This window comes from Coenobita brevimanus, chromosome 103 (genome assembly GCF_032717465.1).
Source record: "Coenobita brevimanus isolate Jiangsu-jjx chromosome 103, ASM3271746v2, whole genome shotgun sequence".
Lineage (NCBI taxonomy): Eukaryota > Metazoa > Arthropoda > Malacostraca > Decapoda > Coenobitidae > Coenobita > Coenobita brevimanus.
This window is the reverse complement of record NC_137056.1, coordinates 14,640,272-14,664,711: the sequence shown is the minus strand read 5'-3', so window position 1 is coordinate 14,664,711 and position 24,440 is coordinate 14,640,272. Positions and strand designations below refer to the sequence as shown.

Here is a 24,440-nt window from a genome sequence, read left to right as displayed (position 1 = left end):
TGTTCCCCTGCCTATAAACTCATGTCAACACTCGAAGCAGACATCACATGATTATCTTGTCAATATACAGGTATATACAGTATACTTCGATACCTCCCTGTTCATTTATAGATGGACTACTGTGCTAAGATTCATTTTACTAAACACCATCATTTGATGTGAAATACCCCATCCCATACCATTAATTTCATATGATAATGTGTAGGTAATATGAGTAAGGTATTTCAAGCATTTGGTACCCGTATATATAAAGATACATATTTATGTATCGTACAGTTCGGCACAATTTAAAATAATATTAATATTGCAGACAATCCAGTGCAGTGCTGACTTCCAGAAGCCTTTAAGAGTGGAAAGCCTGAATGTGAATGGGTCTTTGGTTGGTGATGATGGCAGTGGCGTGATGGTAAATGATATCAACATCAGTCGGCTGAATGCTGAGGCAGTCAGGTTTGACGGACGCCGTTATACACTGAGGGGTAGAAAGACCTTCGCAGCTTCCCTCACCGTTGAGAATCTGATTGTAAACAGTGAGTGAATTGAGATAATATAAAGTATTTAGATTACTGGTGTGAGCTCTGTGGTTCACAATCTAAATGTATTGCTTTTTTGGTGGAAGATAATTATGACCCCTGAATTTGACAGGAAAGGAAGAAGTAACTTTAGTCCGGGTTATTTTTTTATTAGGACTCAAATTTTAAATGAAACTAGTCACTGAATATGTATACAGTATCTTAATTTTGAATTTTAAATTGTGTGCATGACATATTCTCAATTAGTTTGGTAATTGTACATTAAGTGCAGGAGTCGGTCCATTTAACTTGTGCCTTTTAATTTTCAGAATCCATTGGGGATGTACCAGTGAAAGAATTGGTTTCTGTGTTGGGAGAATCTAGTGTCCTACAAGAAGTGACATTCCTTTACCCCATCACAGTCCTTGGTGACCTCAAGGTGATTAACAGTTGGAGTTTTTATTTAATCATTGGTGTGATTATCTGTTTACGTTTTGAATTGCTTTAAATGTTTCTATTTTACTAGTCAAAGAACTTCTTCCCAAAGCTCAATATTATGGTTGTTTGGCCTAAAGCAGCATAATACTTGCTTGGGCTAAAGGCATTAAGTTACAAGAAATATAAATATTAAACCAGTAGGCGTAAATTTTATTTGGAAATAGACATAGACTATGAATATCTGCAAATTAAATGCCATATCTGAACTGCCATTTTTGTATAACATGGTTATAATAAGCATGCCCCAAACCCTCTCAGCTAAGTTTCTCCTTTTGTCAACTCTTTGCTGTCCAACCCTCAAAACTCCCATAGTCGTTGTTTTGTGGGTTTCAAATATCAGACTTGATTAGTCTTAACACTTTGAATTACATCATACTTTGACTACTTATAAGTGAGTTTTGCATAGCTCTTAGTGAAGAGTTCAGTGCTTCAGTAACTCTTGGTGTAAATCTGTTTTATTCCGGCTACTCCAGACATCATCTGTTTGAAAGACCTTGTAGTAATGAAAGTATTTTTAAGTTGTTAAACGCATCTCCCAAGGTACTGCTACGTCCAGGCACCCACCCTTTAGGTAATTTCCTCATTTGAACATTAATATGATAGCGTTTCTCCTATCAACTGCGCCATAAGACCGTGTCGTTGCGGCGCCATGTAATGTTTAATAATTCACTTTTCCAACTTCTGGTGGCAAGTTTCCAATGTACTGCGTGACAAAAATTTAAGATCATACTTGGATGTTAGGTTTCAAAACGTGGACTCAAAAGTACACTTTGAATTCATATTTGCCTGATGCAGTGTTTTCATTCCAAAGCTGTAGTTCAGACTTGAGTTGAAAAGCCGCTGACATGAGATTACGCCTTTATGATGAGGATTGTACACGAGGGAACATATACTAAAGGTTGAAAATAAAACTGACACAAGTACACTGCCATGTAGGATATTACTTTACAAGGCATTGAATGAATTAATCTGACCGTTTGAATGTAAATGACCTTTAGGGAGTAGTGGAATAGCGTAGTGTCGCAACACAGTTCTGTTGGGTGCTTGATGCACTGATGCTCGCCCAGAAATCATTTTCAGAACTTTTTATCTCCTCGAAGGAGGTTATTACCCCGCGTTGGTTTGTCTGTCTGTGTCTCTATTAGCAGGATAACTCAAGAAGTTATGAACGTTTATTGATGGAATTTTGTGGGTGGGCGGGCGGTCCATGGGTCAGGGAAGAAATTTAAATTTTGGTCCAGATCCGGATCCGGAGTATCCCGCACAGTGTCTCCAGAAATTCTCAATGATTTTCAAAGAAATTTTGTGTAAAGGTGCTCCATAGTCCAAGAAAGAATTTTTTTTTGTGGCGGATCCGGATACTACAGTATATCCATGGATTCGAATCCGGGATTACTCAAGTTATGAATAGATTTGGATGAAATTTTGTGGAAGGGTGGGCCATGGGCCAAGGAAGAAATGATAAAATTTTGTGACGGATCCGGATCCTTGGTATCCCGGACAATATCTCCAAAAGTTCAAATGAATTTCAGTGAAACTGCGGAAAGGTGGGCATTGGACCATGAAAATAATTGATTGAATTTGGATATGGATCCGGATCCGGATCCGGATCCTAAATCCATGGATCAGAATTCGGATCCTTTTTAATGGCAGTGGCACTAGGGAAGGTCTGCACTCTGAGCACTTTCTAGTTTTTGTAACTTTTTTTTTTTTTTTTTTTTTTTTTTTCAAACGCTTAAGTCGTACCAATGAAACTGATGACTTGAGATGTTGCATAGGCATAATTTTCAGTGGATGCCTCGCAAATATGATAGGGCAATAAATAAATACCATTTTAATGAGCAAAGTCAAAACTTTGAAGTAGCACTAACTTCCTTCTCTTCCTGTATGGCTGCTGATTGATGTACAGTACCTGGATATGCATGAATCTGGTACGGAAAGAAAGTATTATTACGTATGAGTGCGATGCAACAAACGGAAATGAGAATACTAGTAGTTTGAGACCTTTGATTTTTAAGATAAAAATGCATGGGAAATGTTTTGAGTGTGAAGTCAAACCTCCAAGATTGGTCCACCCAACTACCGCAATAAGCAAAGTAAGCAACAAAGGAGTAAATTTAATTGGTTCAGGGCCAACAAATTTAACTTTTTTGCCTAATACCCTAATAATGACCTGTAAAAAGACTGATGGACTGGATCAGCAATCTTTACAGTGATTCTGCCACTCTGTCGTGAGCCAGATGACCTTTTTCTCGCATATTTTTCATAACACTTTGTGAGCCAGCATTCTTACTGGTATTCTGTAAATACTGAAATCGGTGAACCATTCCGAACAATGTTTGTTCTTGTGAATAAGACGCTTAGCATATCTCATTCTTTTAGTTTTGTTAAGAGGGTCTAGAAACTGATAAATTTGATTGAGTGTGTTGTCCCAGATGACTGGCTAAAGTATGGTTGTAAATGTGTACAAAGGGAAGAGGAAATTACAGAGGCATAAAACTTTTGAACCAGATAATGAAGTTAATGGAGAATCAATATTGATGAGATGCAGCTTGGGCTTGTACCAGACAAAGGGACCACTGATGTCATATTCACTGTCGGAGAACTTCAAGAAAGATATGCCGGAAAAAAAAGGAACCATACTTTGTTTTTCATGATATGGAGAAGGCCTTTGGCAAGTCCTTAGGGGGAGGGTGATGTGGGCAGTAAGAAAGCTAGGGATCGAGGAGTGGCTGGTTAGTGGTTTTTATGTGGGGGTGCTCGCACCCAGTTGAGAGGGAATGAAGATTTGAGTGACAAGTTTTCTGTGAATGGTGGCATACATCAGGGGTCAGTGTTGAGCCCCATATTATTTTGGCTTTGTGCTTGAAGCTGTCAGGTGACTTCAGAAATGGACTTCCATGGGAGGTGTGTGCTGATGACTTGGTAATGATTGCAGAGATTGAAAAGGAGGTGGAGGAAAGATTTAGGAAATGGAGACTGAATGAGGCACAAAGATTTGAGAGTAAATGTGGACGGAACAAAAGTGACGATATCTAGGGCTAGTGGCGGTAATGTCAAAGCAGCGGGAGTTTTGTCATGTGAAGTTTGCCACAAGTATGTGCAGTGTTTGTGTTAAGTGGATACTTAAGATATGTGGTGGTATTAGAGGCAGACTGCAAAATAATGCTGATTTTTTTGTGCGCGCTGTATCGGAGAGAGCACGTAAAAGTTGTTTGACGTGAAAGGATTGATCTTGCTGGAGAGTCTTTAGAGAGTGTGGAGGAGTTTTGTTTTTGGGAGACATTTTGTGTGCCGGAGGTGGGGCTGGGATAGAGTGGTTGAAGAAAGTTCAGGGAGCAGTTTCCTTCTGTAACATGAGAGGGCTCTCCTCCATGGTAAGGGATCTTTCTATGCAGCATGTGTAATCCTGTATGGTAGGGAGACCTGGGGCAATAAAGGAAGAGGATATTCTTAGGCTCAAACGTACAGAAATGGTATTGATTAGATGGATGTGTAGTGAGTCCTTGAATCCAAGGCCTCGGGGGGAAGGGGGAGGTAGAAGTGTGATTGAAGAGGGAGGAGGAGGATGGAACTGGAGTGTATTGGTGTTGTGATGAGGAGGGGTAGACTGAGATGTTTTGGATATTTTGTGAGGATGGGGGATGACGGTTACATGAGGACAGTGAGAAGCGTGAATGTCAGGGAAAGGGTTGCGAGAAGCAGACCGAAGAAAGGCCTGGGATGAGGTCATAATGTGACTTGAGGGATAACTGACTGATTAAGGAGCCTGCCAGAGATCTAGCAGTGTGGATCGCCATCGTTAGGTGACAAAAGCTGACTCATGTTGGGGTTGAAATCGGTCTCATTATGGATAAGCGAACCAAGGTTACAATCCACATCTTTATTTACATTTTGGAACAACTCGTTCCATCATCAGGCCAAGTGACAGTGCAGAAATATTTAAAATTACGATGAGAGAAAATATTTACTAAAGTCAGCAGCACAGAAAAACACACCCACAAAATACCATATCATTAATTAAATACACCAATAAATTTATACGTATAATAAAATTTAATAATAATGCAGTAACACAAAAAACACAATACTGGTACCGATGACTAGTAGCCAGTTTCGGGTTTTCGTACTGCCTGAAGAAATTACTTTCCATAGGAGGCAGGTCCGTAAAACTCCAACTAACAGCTAAAACTAAAACTCTCCTCTTTTATAGGGTGATCTGATTCACACGCATGTTGACAAGTTGCTGAGTGAAGTGGCTTTGATGTATAATAGCCATTTCTAACTGATAATACCGAAATTCGTAATTAGGTATATGAAGTACAGCTCATTGTAGAACAGAACGGAGATATTGTAATTAAAAAAGTGGGTGTCCGAGCAGTGTAAAGATAGGTTTATCTCCTTTGCTCACGCTGGCTGTGATTTCCAAAATTTCCGTCTGCTACACAAAACTCTTCCATGCTAATATTTAATTGGAGATTTACAATATACTTCAACGCACAGAGTGGCCAATATTTTTCTTATTTTATCCAAATCACTTCTGTATGGATAGCAACCTCCCTACCGTGGCACAGAGTATGGTATTGGTCGGCAGTCAAACATAATGTAAATCTCATTTCTGCACATTCCATATAATGTGCATATTATAGGACATTATCCCATCACTAGTCACTCACTAGTAATTTAATTGGAGAGTTCTGATGCCAAATGACAGCTAGCACTCCAATTTAAAGGGCGGCACCTCAGCGCTCGGAAGACCGCTGCAGACTGATTCCCTCCATTCCCTATACCGTGCTAGTGCCACTTATTCTGGAACGTTGTCCCTACACAGTTCATTAGATTGAGCATGATGCAAATCTGCATCTCCAAATTTAACGGCATTGTGCTACGCAAATCACGGGTAAATTAGCACTGATGTGACTGTGTCCTCAAACTTTCTCATTAATAAAAGCCTGTTGCAGACTGTATAAACGACACGAGCAATACAAATGGCGGAATCGTAATGACATCTACATCCCTAACGATGATAATTATAATAGGCCATTGCTGAAATGAAAGGCACTGACTTGCAATGAACAGGCTTAATATGGCTTGAATCGACCTGAATTTTCATCCTGATGTACAGGCCATAAAACATTTTCGGCACCCTTACGGCACGATACATTATGCCACACCACACGAAGCATTCGGAATCAACTCCTGAATTACATTGCGTTGTTGATATCCCTTGTCTTGTGTTGCTGGTGTCAGTTCGTCTGCTGCTGATGAAATCCAGTGAGAGAGGTACGGGGATACCAACCACACCACGTATTCTCGCCGTCCGTAACAGTGATCGTTGCGAAGTGTATCAGAGCAAGGGGTTCCGAATATTTTTTGAGAGGGTTTAGAATGACCTGGCTAGGCCAAAATAGATGTAATGGACCTGATGGGTCTTGAAGTAGCATTTATGATCTTAAAGTACCCTAATGGTCCAGAATTGCTCTTACACTTGAACATTAAGTGGTGTGGAGAGACCTAGTTGAACTTTGGACTTGGACGCACGACTTGCAAACCAAAATTGACCTGATTGAAGGTACATTGACAAAAAGGTCTTGAATGTCATGACTGTGGCCTGAACGTGGTTGTTAGCTAAAAAATGATACAAGCTTCTCAAGAGGCTATATCTGACCAGACCACTTTCTTGCTAATTAGCTATTGCTAGAATATCAGCTATTTGACGTGATTGTTTTCGGGACATTGGCTGGCGGTGTTATCCCAGCATGCACAATATGCTGAGGATGCATGGCCATTTTTGTTTTTAAAAGGTAGTGGTTGTTGTTGCTGCTGTTGTTGGGCAACCTTGGTCTGTCTGGCCAAGCAGACTTATCAAGCGCAGGGCAAGCAACCGCCCCTGTAGGGCCATCCCATGCAGTGATGATTGGCTGAATGCAACATGTCAAAAACATATTTACTAACCCAAATTTCCCCCTCAAATATTTGTTGTCGGTTAATAATGCTTGATTATGAAGTAATGTTGCAATCAGCCAATAATCACCAATCTGTCAAGTGCATCTTCGCCTCGATAAAAAAAAAAACTGAGTATAGTGAGGGTTTCCTTGCAGTAGACAGCGCCACACTGTTATGCTTTTACTCTTGTTGTATAGCATCAGTGACCTCTGTTACTCTTTATCTCTCTCTCTCTATTGCTAGACACCTTAATCCCATACGGGGTGGCCACAAACAAATCGCCTCCACGTCGCCCTGTCCCTCGCCATTTCACTGCCCTGCTCCCAACTCACACCCCCCTTTCCCATATACCTCACCACTCCATCTCTCCATCTCATCCTCGGCCTTCCCATTCCTTTCACCCCCCTCTACTTCACTCACATAAACTCTCCTCGTCAGTCTCTCACCCTCCATCCTCTCCACATGGCCAAACCACCTCAGTGTGTTCCTCCTAACGTTTCCTATCACATCCACATCTACACCACAACTCTCCTTTATATCCTCATTTGTCAGTTTGTCGCTCCGTGTGACTTCATAGGCTCCTCTTAAATAACCCATTTCCACTGCTCTCACTCTTGACTTGTCCTTCCAACAACGTCCAAGCTTCACTTCCAAACGTTAGAGTTGGTATCACAACACTGTCATGTAGTAAATTTTTCACTTCTATGCTCACTTCCTGTTTATCACTGCTTTCAAGGAACCAGCAACCTTTCTTCCTCGTTGTACCCTTTCAAGCACTTCACCCTCCAGTACTTCCATTCTTACTCATCACACTCCCCAAGTACTTAAACATACATTTTCCATTTCCTCACCTTCCAACCTCACTGTACGTTCACTGACTTCACCTCTCTCAAAGACCATCACTTTACTCTTCCCTACATTCACCTTTAGATTCAGTTTCTTACTCTCTCCCAAACTCATCCACCAAACCTTGCAGCTCCCCTTCGTCTTCACTTAACACAGTATCGTCTGCAAGCAGTACAGTTAGTTTCCAAACATTACCCTCTCTCACTAGGGCCACTCCATCAACTGCCCTACTTTGTATCTCTTTTATTACGCTATCCATGTACAGATTGAACAACCATGGAGACATGACACATCCCTGTTTCAACTCAACCTTCAAAGAGAAAAATTCACTCAGTTCACCATCCACACGCACTGCAGCCTTTGCACCATCATACATACTCTTCACAGCATTCAACAACTTCCCATCTGCTCCATATATTCTTAATATTTTCCACAATCCTTGTCTATCTACCCTGTCATAAGCTTTCTCCAAATCCATGAAGGCAACATACAACTTTTCCCTTCTCTAGAAACTTCTCCACAAAAGATCTAAGAATGAATATCTGATCTACACAACCTCTTCCCTTCCTAAAGCCTCCGTTCTTCTCCAACTAATTCCTCTGTTGCACTACCATGATATTACGGTAATCTGTCAGGCCACAGCGAGGCTCTGAAAGTGTGGAGTTTTGGTTCCCGGATGGACAACACTAGTCTCTCCATCCATTTAATAGGGGCACCATAATAGGGTTCACTAAACATTATTTTGGTGATATGGTCATAACCCATCGTAAATGGAAAATGATCACACGAATCTTTCGAAATGAATGCATATTTTACATTGAAAAGTTTCAATGATGCACACTGAATGTATTCATTATCCTACAGTTGCCAAATGTTATTTATACAGGTTAATAAATTGCTGTAACCCATTGATGTCAACAGGTGGGGGGGCTGGTGGACACTGTGGACCTGAACAAAGTTTTCTCATCGCGGGTGTCACTCAGCCGCCCACAGACCATACATGGATCTTGTGTTTTCGAATCTATAAGAATTTTGGGTAGGTGACTCTTAATGTGGTCATAGTATTGTACACCGAAATGTCATTAATTTTGTACATGATTTTGAGATTCTTATAGAACTCATAATAATGATCTTTGTCAGATTTGTTTTATGGTATGCAACTGTATTTTTTCCATCAGCCTTGTGTACATTGCCTGTTGCCTAGATATGACAAATATATTGCTATTAGGACAATTAACATTGTCGAAACGCATTTAGTTATAATGTAGTAGTATGCTGACAGTGAAAGTATATATTGGGAGAAGCTGTTGTATGTCGACTAGTATTTAATTTTAAAATTTCACCATATTAACTCGCCTGGCAAACACTACATTCACAGCCAACTTGATCAGTTGTCAAGTTGTTAGGTTCCCTCAAATGAAAATATTTTCAGCTGTCTTTGGTCTCTCATATGATAGATCAGATATGGGTACTATAAGAATAACTTTGCTAAACAGTATTAGAGTTTGTGGTGTTTATAGTGGAAGAGGTCTTGAATCTCAGCCTGAAGAAGCTGCATGGCTCAGAAGTGTTTCTTACATAATGATACAGGTTTAATCAGAAATCTATATGGCTGAATGAATTTGAAATCTTTGATCCAGTTTGATTATGCATTTATAATGAAACTTCAGGCATGAAAAAAGATTAAAGGACATGTCAGACTGGAGGATTAGTTTTTCAGATACAGTCGGGAAAATATCTGAATGGAGTTCTGTCTTGTCCAAAGTTAAATATCCAGAGGCTGATGTATTTACATTACACTGTATAGTCAGGGATCAAAGTTGCTTACTATTCATTATATCTGCTTTATTTCTAATTCAGGGCATGTCGGTTACTCTCTCACATCTCTATCAGTAGCAAGAGAAATACAGTATACCTAACTTTTCAGATTTGGAATGTTAGATAACTAACCTATAACAGCTTAGGAATGTTAGGTGATAGGGACAGAGGTAGGAAAGGTGAGATGCGATATTTTTTCTGATAGTAGTAGTCTTTATGCCATTGTTTTTTACTTGATAGGAGAATTAACCTCGTTCAGTTTTTTAATCCTGCCATTATCAGATTATTTATAGTTAACAAAATACTTTTCAAACTGATTTTTACTCTTCTTTAACCCTTTTAGTACGGGGAGAATTTTCAGAAAGTAGATTAAAAATTGTCTGGAGATAGCATTCATAAAATGAAAATCACTGGAGTGAATGGATTCAGTGTGAAGAACTGGTACTTATTTGTTTTCCCAACAGGTGACTTGGAAGTTGATGCTGTAAATGATGTGAGAATATCAGACTTGGTGTTGCGGTCTGGACAACAGAAGCAAGTGATCACTGGCCATAAGTCTTACAGTGGGGGTTTGACTGTCAGGGGGTCAGTGGACACTCGGATTGTCAACGGAGTCGATATATTGGCACTGAACAAAACTGTGCTGAGGAGAGACCAGAATGCTGTTGTTAATGTGTCAGTTGTAAGTACAGTGCTAAGTGGGATTATTTTCTGTAATTTATTTGAAATTATATTGTCATGTAGCTAGGTAAGTAGATCGCTTATTAACTTGAGTGTGGGAACTAACTCTGTTTTGTGCAGTGTTTGTGATAAGTGGGTGCGTAAGAGATTTATTTTTATTAAACTTAGGCTACGAAATAAACCTGATATTCATGTAGATATTGGCAGGCATGAAAGGATTGATCTTGCTGGAGTGTTTTACTGAGTGTGTGGAGGGGTTTTGTTATTTAGGGGACATATGTGCTGGAGGTGGTTCTGTGGCTAGGGTAAGGAGTGGTGGGAGGGAGTTCAGGGACCTGTTGTCTTCCAGTATTGACAAGGATCTTCCGAAGTGTTAAAGGATGCTTTTATGTGGCATTTGTTCGGAGGGTAATGCTATATGATGGTGAGACCTGGTCATTAAAGGAAGAGAATATATGAAGGCTCAGATGTACAGAAATGACAATAATTAAATGGATGTGTAGTGAGTCCTTGAAAACGAGGCTGTGGAGAGGGGGGGGGGGCTAGAAGTGCATTTGAAGGGTTGAGGGGAAGGATGGGTCTTTAATGTATTGGCATTGTGGTGAGAAAGGGGTGATTGAGATGGTCTGGCCATGTCGAGAGGTTGGAAGATAACAATTCGGTGTGGAAGGTGAGAGGTGTGAACGTTGAAAACAGGGTTGCGAGGAGGAGACCAAAAAGACCTGCGACAAGGTCAGAGAGCATGACCTCGGGAGAAGGGACTGAATAGGGAGGCTGCTAAAGATCAAGCAGCGTGGAGAACCTCCATTAGGTGACCAAGCTCGAATCATACAAGCACGTTGGAGCTTTTATAAACGATATGGATGATACGATACTTCCGGATACAGTGCTAAATCTCACCAAATCATGTCATCTGTTCACTGCGACATCATGCAGGGAGTCACCTTCTCAACAGCCACCACTATGCTCTTTTCTACATTAACTTTCAAGGCATGATGCTCAGACATCACTAAGCTCTTGTACCAATCAGCTAAGCTCTTGCTCTTTGTAAGATTCACCGCTTAATCTGCGTACATCTGTTTTGAGGTACTCCATTCGTCATTCATTACCGATGCCATCTAGATTACTTTTTTTTTTCCCTCATAACTCCATCTATATACTGTGTATACTGAATAGCCATGGGGACATAAGTGTCTCATGCCCACACACAGCTCTACAAAATTCGTCCAACTAGTTCAGTCCCATATTAACTTCCTACATTTCTCAGCCTCCACACTTCTTCTCACAAGTCACCATATCTATCCACCACCACTGTGGTCTGCCATGCATCTTCCCGACTTCAAAATCATTTTTACACTTTTCACGATCTTACTGATGTCCATTCTCTCCATGACGACTCGATCTAGGAATGTTTGCCTCAGCATTATCCTTGGACTTCCATTCTCCACATCTGTAACGAAACACGTTACTGTACTGTATTTCTTGTCAAATCTCCGCACTTCTCCAGTTTATCATGAATTCAATCTCCACCGCTCTGTCATTTGACTATTTCATTTTCATGCCGCATCTAAATCTTTTAACCTTGTCATTATAGGACGCGCATTCATGCAGTAGTTTTGCAGCAAGCTGCCGTGTTCCGACATCTTTTTCATATCAAGGCGTTCAGAACACCAGCCACTTAATTTCCCTGTGCCATTCTGCTTTCCACAACCATTGTCAATTTCTCTTTTCATTGTATCAAAGTACTGAAACTGTTTTCAGTTAGTCTTTCCCCTTTCACTGTAACATCACATTTTGGAGTCAGTTGTTTAAACTAGCATCACTTGTCTACATTTTTTCTACATTTATTCTCAAAGCACATCATCATGCATACAGTATTTATATTTACTATTAGCCAACAACTCAGCATCTGCCTAAGTCAGATCTGAAATGCTTCACTCTTCATCTTTCATTACTATTCTCATTTCCCTCTCCATCACTTGAGCTTTTCCTTTTTGACACCATCCATATAAATGTTGAACAGCCATAGGAAGATCACAGCTGTCTTCTCAAACACTGATGATAAACTGCCTACTTAGACAACTACTTACAGCAACATATTATTTCATACAAGCTTTAATAGTCATAAAAACTTTTACAGCATTAAGTTTCAGTGTACACCATACATATGCAAAGCCTTCCGTAAACCCTCTGTTTACTTTGTATGCGTTTTCTAGATATATAACGTTGAGGTTAGTGCTGTATTCCATAGTGATTCTTTGTGATAGTAAGGCATGTGTAAAAGTGAATGGAGGTCTGAATGGTTCAGTATGGAGTGATAAGTGTTAAGTTTATATATACATGCATCCATATACTGTATACATAAAAATGACTCAATGCGTCCTCATGAAGAATCGCTGAAGTGAAGTTTGTCACTGTACAGCTAATGCTTTCTATGGACTGGAAGCTAAACAGTGCCAAAACCAACAAATTACCGCCCAACAGTTGCTGGAAGCTGTTGGGGAATAAAGACAGATGTATAAGAAGACCTGTAACAATGAGTCTGACTGGAATCAGATTTTGTGTATAGTCTCTCTGAAAAAATCTCCAACTGAGTGAACCTGTGGCTGAATGTTAATGCCTAAGATTGATATTTGTGTGTCTAATTACAAAGCTTGTGGCCACACTTCTCATGGCAGTGCCTCCCAGGGTGGATGGTAGCACCCATGTGCTGTGTAAATGTTCAGTTTATATGTAGTATATAAATGAGGTGAAGAAATTAAAGCAAGAAATGTTGAAAGTAGGGTGTGACTGGTAATGGTTGATTAATTTGTTGTCAAGTATGTGCAGATGGTTGTTTCCTGATAATGAATAGGGTCTGTGAGATGTCTTGCAGTTCATTTTTCTCCATGTTTACAAGTTGTCTGGTCTGAAAGTAAAAGTTACTGTTTTTGAGATGCCTTCATTGCTAGTGAATAAAAAAAAAAAATATATAGAAAAAGTTGAGGTATGAAAGGAGGGTGGCTAGTGCTACCAGGTATTAAGCACTCTCATTAATGAAAGGAAGAGGAAACTCCAAACCAGGATGTGTGGAGAGTAAGCAGTGAAAATGGGTCTTGGGTAATGTATGAGGTTGAGAGTGGATAGGCCGAGAGAATGGATGTAACTATCTGGAGGGAAAGAATGGGTATAGATATGTTAGTAGGATGTTGTATGAGTTTCGAGGGGGTGGTGGTGGTTCGGTTGACAAAGATTGGTGGATATAACAGATATGCAGATTAGCCTGGGAGGAAGGTAGAGTCCTGGAAGATTGGGAGCCAGGTATAATTATTCCCCTGTACAAAGGAAAAGGAGAAAAAGAATGTGTGGTAATTATAGGGGCATTTGTCTTCATAGTGTAATAGGAAAAGGATATGGTGATACAGATTGATAGAGAAATAACCGAGGAATTAGTTGAAGAACAGGAAAGTTTTAGGAAGGGATGAGGATGTGTAGATCAGATATTCATCCTAAAATGTTTAGTGGAAAAGTTTCTAGAGAGGAAAGAAGTTTTGGCCTTCATGGATTTGGAGAGAACATGACAGAGTGGACAGAGAAGGAGTGTGGAAAATATTAAAAATGTGAAATAAATTGGAAGCTTTTGAATTCCGTAAAGAGTATGAATGAGGGCGCTAGGGATGCAGTGCGTGTGGGTGGTGAAGTGGGTGAATTTCCCTTTGAATGTTTGAGTGATACAGGGATGTCATGCCTCCATGATTGTTGTCTGTTTTTAGATGGTATGATAGAAGATACACTAGGCAGGGCAGTGGATGTTGGAAGGGCCCCAGTGAGGGAGGGCTGTGTTTGGAAACTTCCTGTTCTGTTGTCTGCAGATGATATTGTATTAAATGAAAATTAGGAGCAGCAATTCTTGGTGAATGAGTTTAGGAGTATGTGTAAGAAATGGCGTGATTACAGGGAGGAGTAAATTAGTGATCTTACAGAGAAATGAAGTCGCTGAATGCAGTGGGGCTAGGTGAGGAAATGGAAAATGAGTGCATACAGGTACAGTACTTGAGTTGTGTGATGAATAAAGACGAAAGTTTAGAGAATGAAGTGCTTGAAAGGGTACAGCAACTAAGAAAGGTTGCTGGTTCTCTGAAAGCAGTGATAAGAAATAATGAAGTGAGCAGGGAAGTAAAAAAGTCGCTGCAAGTTATTGTGATACCAACGCTTATGTATGGAAGAGAAGCTAGGACCTTGTTGGATGAACACAGATCGAGTGAGAGCAACGGAAATGAGTTATCTGAGAAGAGCATGTGAAGTTACATGGAGAGACAGACTGGCAAATGAGGCAAAAATGAAGGAGTATTGTGATGAGGATGTGTGTGTGATGGAAAGCATGAGGAGAAAAACATGGATGTGGTTTGGCCATGTGGAGAGGATGGAGAGTGAGAATCTCGAGAGGAAATTGAACGTGAGTAAGGTGGAGGAAGGGGGAGGGAGGAGGAGATGGAGGGATGGAGTGGAGAGGTGTATGAAAGGGGAGTGAGAGTTGGGGTGAGGGCAGTGTAATGGCAGGGAAGAGGGCGACATGAATTGTCTGTGGCCATCCCTTACGGGATTAAGGGGACACTTCATGTTTTTGGCTGAAAATGAAATTATGCATCAATTTACAAGAAATTATACTACTCCGAGCTTTATTTGTAAATGATTAATTTAATCACTGGTATTTTTTGACAGATATGTTTACTCACTTGGGAGCAGTAGTCAGTGAAAGTTGGTTAAATATAATAAGATTTTACAGAATATATATTTTTTTTTCATGTATCGTCCTGAAACTTCCTACACGCTTAAGTAGGTATCATAGCTATTATCCAGTAAAGTGTCATGTAGGTTGATGCATAATTTCATTTTCAATTAAAAAAATGAACTGTGGCCCCTTAAGGCGTCAGGCAATAAAGAAAGGTAGGCTATGGAAGTTGATGGGATGAAAGAATTCACAAGGTATTGGAATGGATGGACTTAAGGTTAAGACCTTAACTCGAACTAACTAGGGGCTTAAGTCTGTCACTTGTATGAAAATTTGACTTGTCTGTGACCAGCCCATCCGTGGGAGAAAATAAACATTTTTGCTGTACAAAACAAAAAATTAAATGCCTTCTAGGCAGGTGTCTCGAGAAGATATATATTTTTTTCTTGTACAGTGGGCCCTTTATAGTGTAAAATATAGAAATTGTGGAAATAGGACATTATATAATTTTTTTCACAGGGGGGAAAAATGAAATGGCCTCAAAGAAGTACACAGAATCTCTCTATAAATGCTAAATACACAGAAAATAATTTTATTAGAAAAATAGTGTAAACAACCTGTCTGGTCATCCGACCCCAAGAAATAGGCCCTGAAGCCTTTGCCCAAAGTCGGACACGTAAAAAAAAAAAAAAAATAGAAGTACTAGAATGGTATCCCTTCAGTATGACTCTTCAGTGGTCTGCATCATGTGGCGCCACTTAATACGTTGGCACAAATATAGTACACTGCTGTATGATATGCACATGGACGGTGCCAGCATGCTGGTTTCCCTTGCGTTGCATACTCGTATGTAGATGCTCGCATGTCTTACTGTTCTCATTTCCATCTACACGCCTCATACATACTTTTAATAAATAGTATTATTCAAAGTGTCTGTGGCTCCTTCCATGGAAAACTTAATATTCTTGCACTCCAATCACATCTCAACTTTTTAATATATATCATTTTTCTACAAGGTATGGTGAGCCTTCTTGGTCTTTTGAATTTAAAGATGCCCGTTCTTGACACTTGAGCCTCGTGAAATGGATAGGGAGATTGGTAATGATCCACAAATGGCGTTACTTTAAGAGCATATGCGAGCATTCACGAGTGCATGTAGGGAGTTGTGTAGTGGGTCATGCCAAGATGAGAAGTCTGGAGGAAATTGACCTTTCAAAATTTCAACGGCCAGCTGATTATCTTGGTGAAAAGTTAAATTATTGATTCTCTGCCAGTAAAATCTTGCCTTTTTTCACTTCCACAGCAAAACATGGGTAGTTAGCTGTGCAGTATAACCATGTACGTTACTATGCAAATACCCAAAAACGGACGTGTATTGTTGTATTTAAGCTACACTGTAATTACATAAAAGTTCAAAGTTAGGCCAGGTATGGCACATGCTGGCAATCATACTGCAGGTGAATGCAGGTGACAAGTTATTTGCCTCCCACAGTAGGGGAATGAAAGGTAAATACGGTAGACTGCAAGTGGAGAAGAGAAAAAGTGAGCAGATGGAGAGAACACTTTAAACAACTGTTAACGTAGAGAATGAAAGTAAGTAATGATGTTAATGGATCTGAAAAAGCGTATGACAGATGGAGAGGGTTAGTGGAACGTTTTGTCTGTATAGAATGACTGGAAAGATGTTGAATGGCCATGAGTTTTTATGGTGGTAGGGAAGCCTGTTTGTCTCGATGGATGGTTGAGTTTAATCAGTCTTGGAGTGAGTTAAGGATGCGTCATGTCCCCATGGCTGTTAAATATGGCTTGTTATGGAGAGGGATGAGGATGATGATAAAGGGCAGTATTTCTCAAATCTGATGAACGCTGATGGGATGCTGTACTACTTGCTAATAATGAACAAGAGTTTTGCAGATTTGTGCAGTCTTTTCAAGATCTACTAGTGTCATGTTGTGGAGGTGTAATTAACTACTGAGTAATTCTGAGATTAGTACGGGAAGAAAGGGAATGTGCAGAGGAAGTGGAAAGTGATTGTATGGGAAAGTGGCTGGTGCCATTACCTTGATTTGAAACAAAAGATTTTGACTTTGGCAGCTGAAAAGGATTGCAAAGTTTGTGCCGACGCGTTAACGGGTATGAGACCTTGTAGTGGTGTTAGAGCAGAGGGGATGGAGTTACTGAGGAATGTATATGGATATGTTTGACTAATATGAGTGATTAATAAAAGATTTGGAGTAAGGAAGTCTAGACCAAAGTTGAAGTGTAAATAACTGGTAGGGTCATGGAGAGATTGGTGTAAATAGAGTACTGAAAAGGATATATGCAAGTAAATTTCAGAGGCGGCATGGTAAGTGTCAAAGGTGGTGGATATGGAAAATTAGGAAGAGTTACGCTGGCTGAAGAGGCTAGAGAACTGACAGGACTCTGGGCGGGTTGGTATAATTTCCTATGGAGTGCACAACCCGGGTTTCACATCTTTAACATTAGTTAATAGACTGACTGTTCAGGAGGTGATGTGAAGCACATATGTGGGGTGGAGTCACAATTCAGAGGGCTGGAACAATGTGAATGTGGTCCAGTTCATTGGGCATGCTGTTAGGTCTCTTTCTAGCATGATTTACAAAAATACTTTGTCTTTTAAAGTAATATGGCCTAATTATTGCGTTTTGCAGAGTATAATAAAACTGGTTAAATCTTTGTCATCTTTAAAATAGCAGTTTGATATTTTGCATTTCCAGCCAATTAGTGGCAGTAAATGGGCACCTGCATGTATGATGTTTGTCAACTCTTGTTTCAGGTATTTATGAACACTGTGGTTGGAGCGGGAGACGTGTCCATATCCAGTAGACCAGGTGGGATAGATCTTCATAACCTGAGTCGAATAGTGGAAAGTTTCAGTAACTCTTCTTCACAACTGTTTACCGCGCTCCTTGATCTTCATTCACAGATTGCAAACGTAACTGAAAGAAATATCATTGATGCACGAGGTAAGGCAACTGGTATTCTTTTCCTTTTTTGCTCCAGATAAGGAGCGTAGGGGCCCTGGGCCTGACTGCTCATTCCTACACTGAGTTTGGCATTGTCCAGTTGCTTCCCACAAATTGCATTTAAAAAAAAAAAAAAAAAAATCATCCCTCTCTAAACCCTTTTGGGCCACATTCAGTTGAAAAGCCTTAATCCACTAAACAAGGCATCAGTTAGTTATATGTTTACCACCCAGCATAGAGATATTAATGGTTTCCTGGGTTACAGGAAACGATATGACTTGTCACTTAGTCATTTAATGGTAATACGGTGAGTGCCCCCACATTCCACAAAAATGGTATTGTACAAAAACAATACACAATGTGAAAGGGAAGAAAATGGTTGTATAGGCTAATGTCCGATAAACAAATGTATAATGGTGGTGATGGTGGTGGCTTGAGATTCATGTACTTGTAGTCGCTAGTTTTGCACAGAGTTCTGCAGGTGTTTATTTTAAATTTTAATTCTTATGACTGCCTTGTAATTGTTCATCTAATCTTTGGGGTGAGTCAGGATTCAGAAGTGAGGAAAGGTAATGCACAAAAATTACATAACTGTCTGGCCAGCACGTCCAGTCTCATACAGTAGACCAGTCATTTGCACAACCAGGTTTTAAGAATCCTTATGACTTTTTGATTAATACAGATTTAATTAATTTGTATACAGTAGTATTTTTTTACATTGCTAGATTTCCCCATTCAGTCCTATGAATCCGTCATATACTAACAGAAAATTAAACCGAACATAGTAAAGAAAATACAAGAGTCAGAGAAGGTGATTAGCCATAATGGTTAGACCTTGTTTTCTCATGGGATCACTACTGTTTAAAGGTTAAGTACCAGTGTCCTAAGGAAAAGTGACAGTCTGATCATAGAGGAGGATGTGGTCATAGGAGGTTTTTGAGATAGAAGAGAAATACACACGGTGGACAGGTATAATCACACTTGATGTTGAGGCTTTAAGGTATTTGAGACCTTGATTGGTGTTGGAAGCAACTAAAATATTCAGAAAAATATGAAATATTAGAGAAGTCTTACAAGGAAAGGGTCAAAAGGCATGCCCAGATTTTCTCAAGGATGGAAAATAGTTGTTTAATGACATGTAGAAAAGTACTTCAGTAAAGAAGCAGATTAAGGAACAAGTTTTGGAGGCAGCACCGTGAAAGGCTTGGAATGGGTATAAGTAAGAAGTGACTGTAAAAATATGAAGAAATGCAGTATGAAAAGGCCATTGTAATGATATAAAAAAAGAACCAAAACTAATAGATTTAACAGTAAAGTGAAAATCCGGGACAGTATATAGTATCAACGTTAAGAGTTGGAGAGGTGACATGAGAGGGAAGAAGAGATGAGTTGAACTGTAGTCAGTCTGTGTCACTGGGGGTGACCTTTCGAAACCTGAAGAGGAAATAAATACCGCAAATGCTGGAGGTAATACTTAAGGGTTAAAACCAAAATTGATTTTGGTGAAGGGATTAGATGTGAGAAAGGTAATGGGACCAGATGAACTGGCCACGTGGTTTCTGAATGTATGTGCGGACCGATTGATGGAGCGAATACAAGTGTTCTCTAGACAAAGGTGAATTACTGATACTTTGGAAAATAGCAAATACTACTGTGTATAGTTCTGGTATGTAAAGGACACAAGACCAACAGAAGTATAGGCTTGTCCCATACAGTGTTGTTTGTACACTGAAAAAAGTTACACAAAAATGGATGAAATACCTAGAAGGAAAAAAGTTAAAAAAACAAAAAAATGGATTTAGAGAAGGATCTTCAATTACTTTTTTGCTAAGTTTCTTCAGAGTTGTTATAAGAGAGTGAGATGGTTAGATCGTCTACCTTGATCTGAGGAAGGCTTTTCACAGGTGCCACATAAAAGACTGATGTTGAAACTTACAACTGCTGGAGGGATGCATGGAAAAGTTACAATGGATAAAACTATTAAATTTTCTTGGAAAGACAAATAAAAACAGTTTCAGGAGATAAGGTATCCCAGTGGAAGAGCACAACCAGCAGAGTGCCCCAGGGCTCAGTGACCCAAAGTTCAGTGCTATATAATAATGTTTCCAGGTGATTAAAAATTATGAAAAGTCTCGTAGATGAAATTTGTTGTAAATAGTTACAAATTTGACTTAGACAAAATACGGAACTGGAGCCAGACCTGGAAAAATGGAGAAGAATGCTAAGAAATGTCATGTATTAGAAATGGAGGCCAGTGAGACCCAAATGCAAATACAAAATGAAAAAACTATCTATCTCTCTATTGCCAGTCGCCATACTCCCGTTAAAGGTGGCCTTTTGACTTTTGAGTTATTTGTTTTACGAGGAGGGGCACTAACCCTCCATCAACCTACTTGTTGACACGTAGGGAGCACGTATGGTTTGGTTATATGGTTACCACCCAGCGTTGTAAATGGTTTCTTGGCTTACAGGAAACCATTTGGCTTGTAACTCAATGTAAAGGCACCTGTAAAGGAAAGAAAAGCAATAAGAAGTGACAGGAAAGATGGGAGAAATAGGAGAGAGGAGGGCAGGCACAGAAAAAGAATGATAAAGGCTAAGGAAGAAGTAGGCAGCACTACATCGAGTGGATGATGGTCGCCACCACCTACCAGTTAAAATGAAAAAAGAAATAGCAAAAGAGAAGGATTTAGGAGTAATCATACAGGATAACTTGTTACCAGTATAATCCATTAACAGGATTTTTGGAAGGGTATACTGTATGTACTCTTGAACATAAGTAGGTTTTAGTTGTATGAATGAGGAAATATTAAGAGATTAGTGGTCATAAGGCAGACTTTATTCAGCAGTTATGTGGTCACCAAATAAAAAATGGAGAGAGAGAAAAAAAGGTAAATAGAGAAGGTACAATGGATAGCCACAAAGATGATTCCAGGTTTGAGAGACCTTTCGTATGAAGAAAGACTAGAGAAGCAAAAATTATTGACATTGTGGTAGAGAGAGGGGAGACTTGATTATGATGTACAAAGGCGTAATAGGTTTGGAATGACAGGACAGAGGATCTTTATTGCAGTGGATGATGGAAGGACAAGGGCATGAATACAGCTTGAGGAGTAGGTGTTCGTGTTGTGGAAAATACAGATAACAAATGGGTTGGAAGAGGTGGTGGTATAGGCAAAGAACATCAATGTCTTTAAAACTAGACAGGATTAAGTAGATATGGATGTAGGACAGTACGAGCTCAGCTCAAATCCTGTATAAAACATAATTCGTAAATACATAAGTTACCCCAGACTGTTGTAATTCAGCCAAAGCCACACCAGATAATGCATTTTTTTTTTTATATATATATAATGCCGTACTACCCTCCCAGGCCCTTTATAAGGGGGTATAACCCCTAAAAAAAACTATTGTACAGTATAAATCCAAACATAGGAAAATCAACCCTAAATTTTTGATACTGTATTACTACTGTACATACAGTATACTGTAATGTTAGTGGAAATAAATTTTTTGGAAAACAGTTAGTGGAAATAAATTTATTGGAAAATATTTGTGCAAATGACAGGTGGTGGCGACCATCATCCACTCACTACCAGTGCTGTCTACTTCTTTCTTCACCTTTATCATTCTTTTTGTCTGCCTTAGGTCCCGTCCACACGAGGGGGCATTGCCTGGCGGGCAATGTCCGCTGAGCGTATATCCCTTGCTTCCATAGCAGTGTTACCAGATCGAGCAGTTTCTGGCGGCCATTGGTCACTACGGGCACACTTGTTTTGCTGTCCACACGGCAAGCATTGCCTCTGCAACGGGCAAGGGTGTTATAGATAGTTTACCAGTGGTTTCCCTGCTTATGACGTCATCTACGTTCGTGCCCGGCAGCCACCTTCTAAATGTGTGAATTGGAATGTGATTTGGTATCACTGTTTGCCCGTCGGGCACTGCCCGCTCGTGTGGACAGGGTTTACTCTCTCCATGTTTCTCCCATCTTTCCAGTCATTTTTTAATGCTTTCATTTCCTTTTCAGGAGGCTTTACACTGAATGACAAGCCTAATGTTTTCCTGTAAGCCAGGAAACCATTTACAACGCTGGGTTGTAATCATACAACCAATCCAGACATGTTCCCTGTGTGTCGAAAAGTGGGTCGGCGGAGGGTTAGTGCCCCCCCTCCCCCACGTAGAACAACTAACTCGGAGACAAACGCCCACCCCTTAAGGGATTATTATGTCGGGCTGTAGACAGAGTGGAGAGAATAAGGAATGTTCATGAAGATGTGGAGTAAGGAAGTATGGACACCTGAGTTGGAGTCTGCGTATATGGTATCGACATGCAGAGATGATGCTTGGATAGGCTGGTGAATAATTGGGGAAAAGGGTGTATCTAGGGAGTTTGAAGGTTAGGCCAAGGTGGATAGAAATGGTGAATGATTGATAGTCATGGAGATTTGACTAGGAACTAACAGAGAATAGAGCTAATTGGAAGAGTTTTGCATAATGTAATAATAGCACCTGTCACCTGCATTTTCATAGCAGTGAGATAGTCCTCGGTTGATTCTAGCCGATAGGTAAATGTGAAACAAGTGTGGATGTTTATGACTGTGTTGTGGAGTCAGAATGCTGGGGCGTGAATGATGAATGAACCACTGTGAACCATTTAATTTGATAGACATGTTGCTTGAGGTTTTTTTCTTTATCTCGGAAAAAAAAAGATTGTGTGATGATGATAGATGTTTGTTTGATGTACCCATACTGACTGGCAGGTAATGTGAAGTGAATCTATAAATGTGGCCCTCGGTTCCAGACGTGGCCAGGCTTTGGAGCACAATATCTCTGTAACCTGACGAGCAATAAAGGAGGCTTAATTTTACTATAGGGAGAAATACTCTCTGGGCCGCTAATGGTAGGAAATTACCTTAATTCATATGCATTCTGGAAGAGAACACTGTAACGGTTTTCCTCCCAATATAAGTACTGTTTTCTCATTTTTTCAGAATATCTAACTTTGAGCTATATTTTGGTTTCTTGGGATCCTCTAGGTCACTAATGTGGGGAAATTACTGTAAATCAAATACATTCAGAAAGAGGATCTGTTCTCCTACTGTAGGTGGATGTTTTGTTTTTATCACTGAAACACATTAAAATCAGTTGGCTGCCACCACAGCATCAGCTAAGCCCCAGCGTTGCCTATCTATGTAACAACGATGCGCTTCATGCTAGGGAGCTGGACACGTAGTCAGCGTTGAGGTGTAAAATGCAGTAATTTCGACCCTATTGATTCTGCTATTCTGGGGATAGTACGGGGCCATGGGAGGCCCATTATGGCCATAACTGATTATCTACAAATGTAGCTGTTGACCATGTCGAGGTGGTGGCCTAAAATAATACCAACTGAAGGTAATAGTCTTATGAAGAAAAAACAGGATTCTGCGAGTATGAATAGCGAGTTAGTGTCTGGTCCATTTTACAGGTATGCTTTTGAGTTCTTCCCCTTCAGCTTGAGTTAAACTTTTTCTGACTTTTACCTTACCTCATTGATAGGGTGGGGAAGAAAAAGGTTAGGTTGATAAAACTTTGAAGTCCTTTGTAGTTCTCTGCAGGACTAGACCTCTCCAATGCAGAAGATTACAGCCAGGAAACGCTACAATGGCTGAGGTCACACTGGGAAAGTTTATAGAGAAGGAAGATTATGAAATTTATAAGGGTCTCTGTCCATTTAAGTGTCTAATTTCTTCTCCCAGAATAAAACCCACCAGTCACTTATATCCAGGTAAGACTATGGATTGGGACTTCTCGCTCTGCAAGTGTACAGCAATGCCACTGGCCTGGAAATCAAACCCGGGTCCTCTCTCATTTGAAGTGTGTGCTGCCACTGCACCACTAGCACTCCCACGATGTTGTAACCATATTCTCAGTGATGGACAGTATCTTTGTGAACGTTCCTTTAACCCCTTAAATATGGTTAACTTGTTTTATTCTTGGTGCTGCCAGACAGGTATATTGAACAGAAATGCCTCCTAATGGATTTTTTTGCTTTATGGCTGAACAGTACCCCACTTTTGAATTCAGAGAAAGGTATGGAAAATAGTGTGTAAATGACAAGGGAGAAAATACATTGGATTAAGAAATGGTTTTTGTTGAAACAGGTCTGTTTGTGATTCTGGACCACCTTGAGAGAGGAAGCCACACTGAGCTTGGTGTCCTTGGCGATCTGGTGTGGGTTCCTAAAATCAGCCTACACGACCCTCACACCACCGGGTATCTCAGTCTCACAGCTTGCCATGCGACATGCTCCTGCCAGCCCCACACCACCCTCTATAAGGTCAGCCAGTTTTGCCCAAGTGGGATAAAATTGTCTAGCAGTACCAATAAAAACAATAATAAACAATAATAAGAAATGAAATAGCAGTAAGAAGAGGAAAACAAAAATATTAAAACAATATT

At 40.0% G+C, this 24,440-nt stretch overlaps 1 protein-coding gene across 1 annotated transcript in view; it reads left to right on the top strand.

The window, feature by feature from the left end:
- LOC145415628 (uncharacterized) overlaps nucleotides 1-24,440 on the top strand; it is a 181,227-nt gene that overhangs the window by 117,314 nt on the left and 39,473 nt on the right. The window contains exons 31-36 of the mRNA XM_080284849.1: nucleotides 311-530; nucleotides 842-951; nucleotides 8,724-8,838; nucleotides 10,085-10,302; nucleotides 17,810-17,999; nucleotides 24,143-24,318. Of these exons, the coding sequence (XP_080140975.1) occupies nucleotides 311-530; nucleotides 842-951; nucleotides 8,724-8,838; nucleotides 10,085-10,302; nucleotides 17,810-17,999; nucleotides 24,143-24,318 (1,029 nt within the window). The remainder of the gene's footprint in view (nucleotides 1-310; nucleotides 531-841; nucleotides 952-8,723; nucleotides 8,839-10,084; nucleotides 10,303-17,809; nucleotides 18,000-24,142; nucleotides 24,319-24,440) is intronic.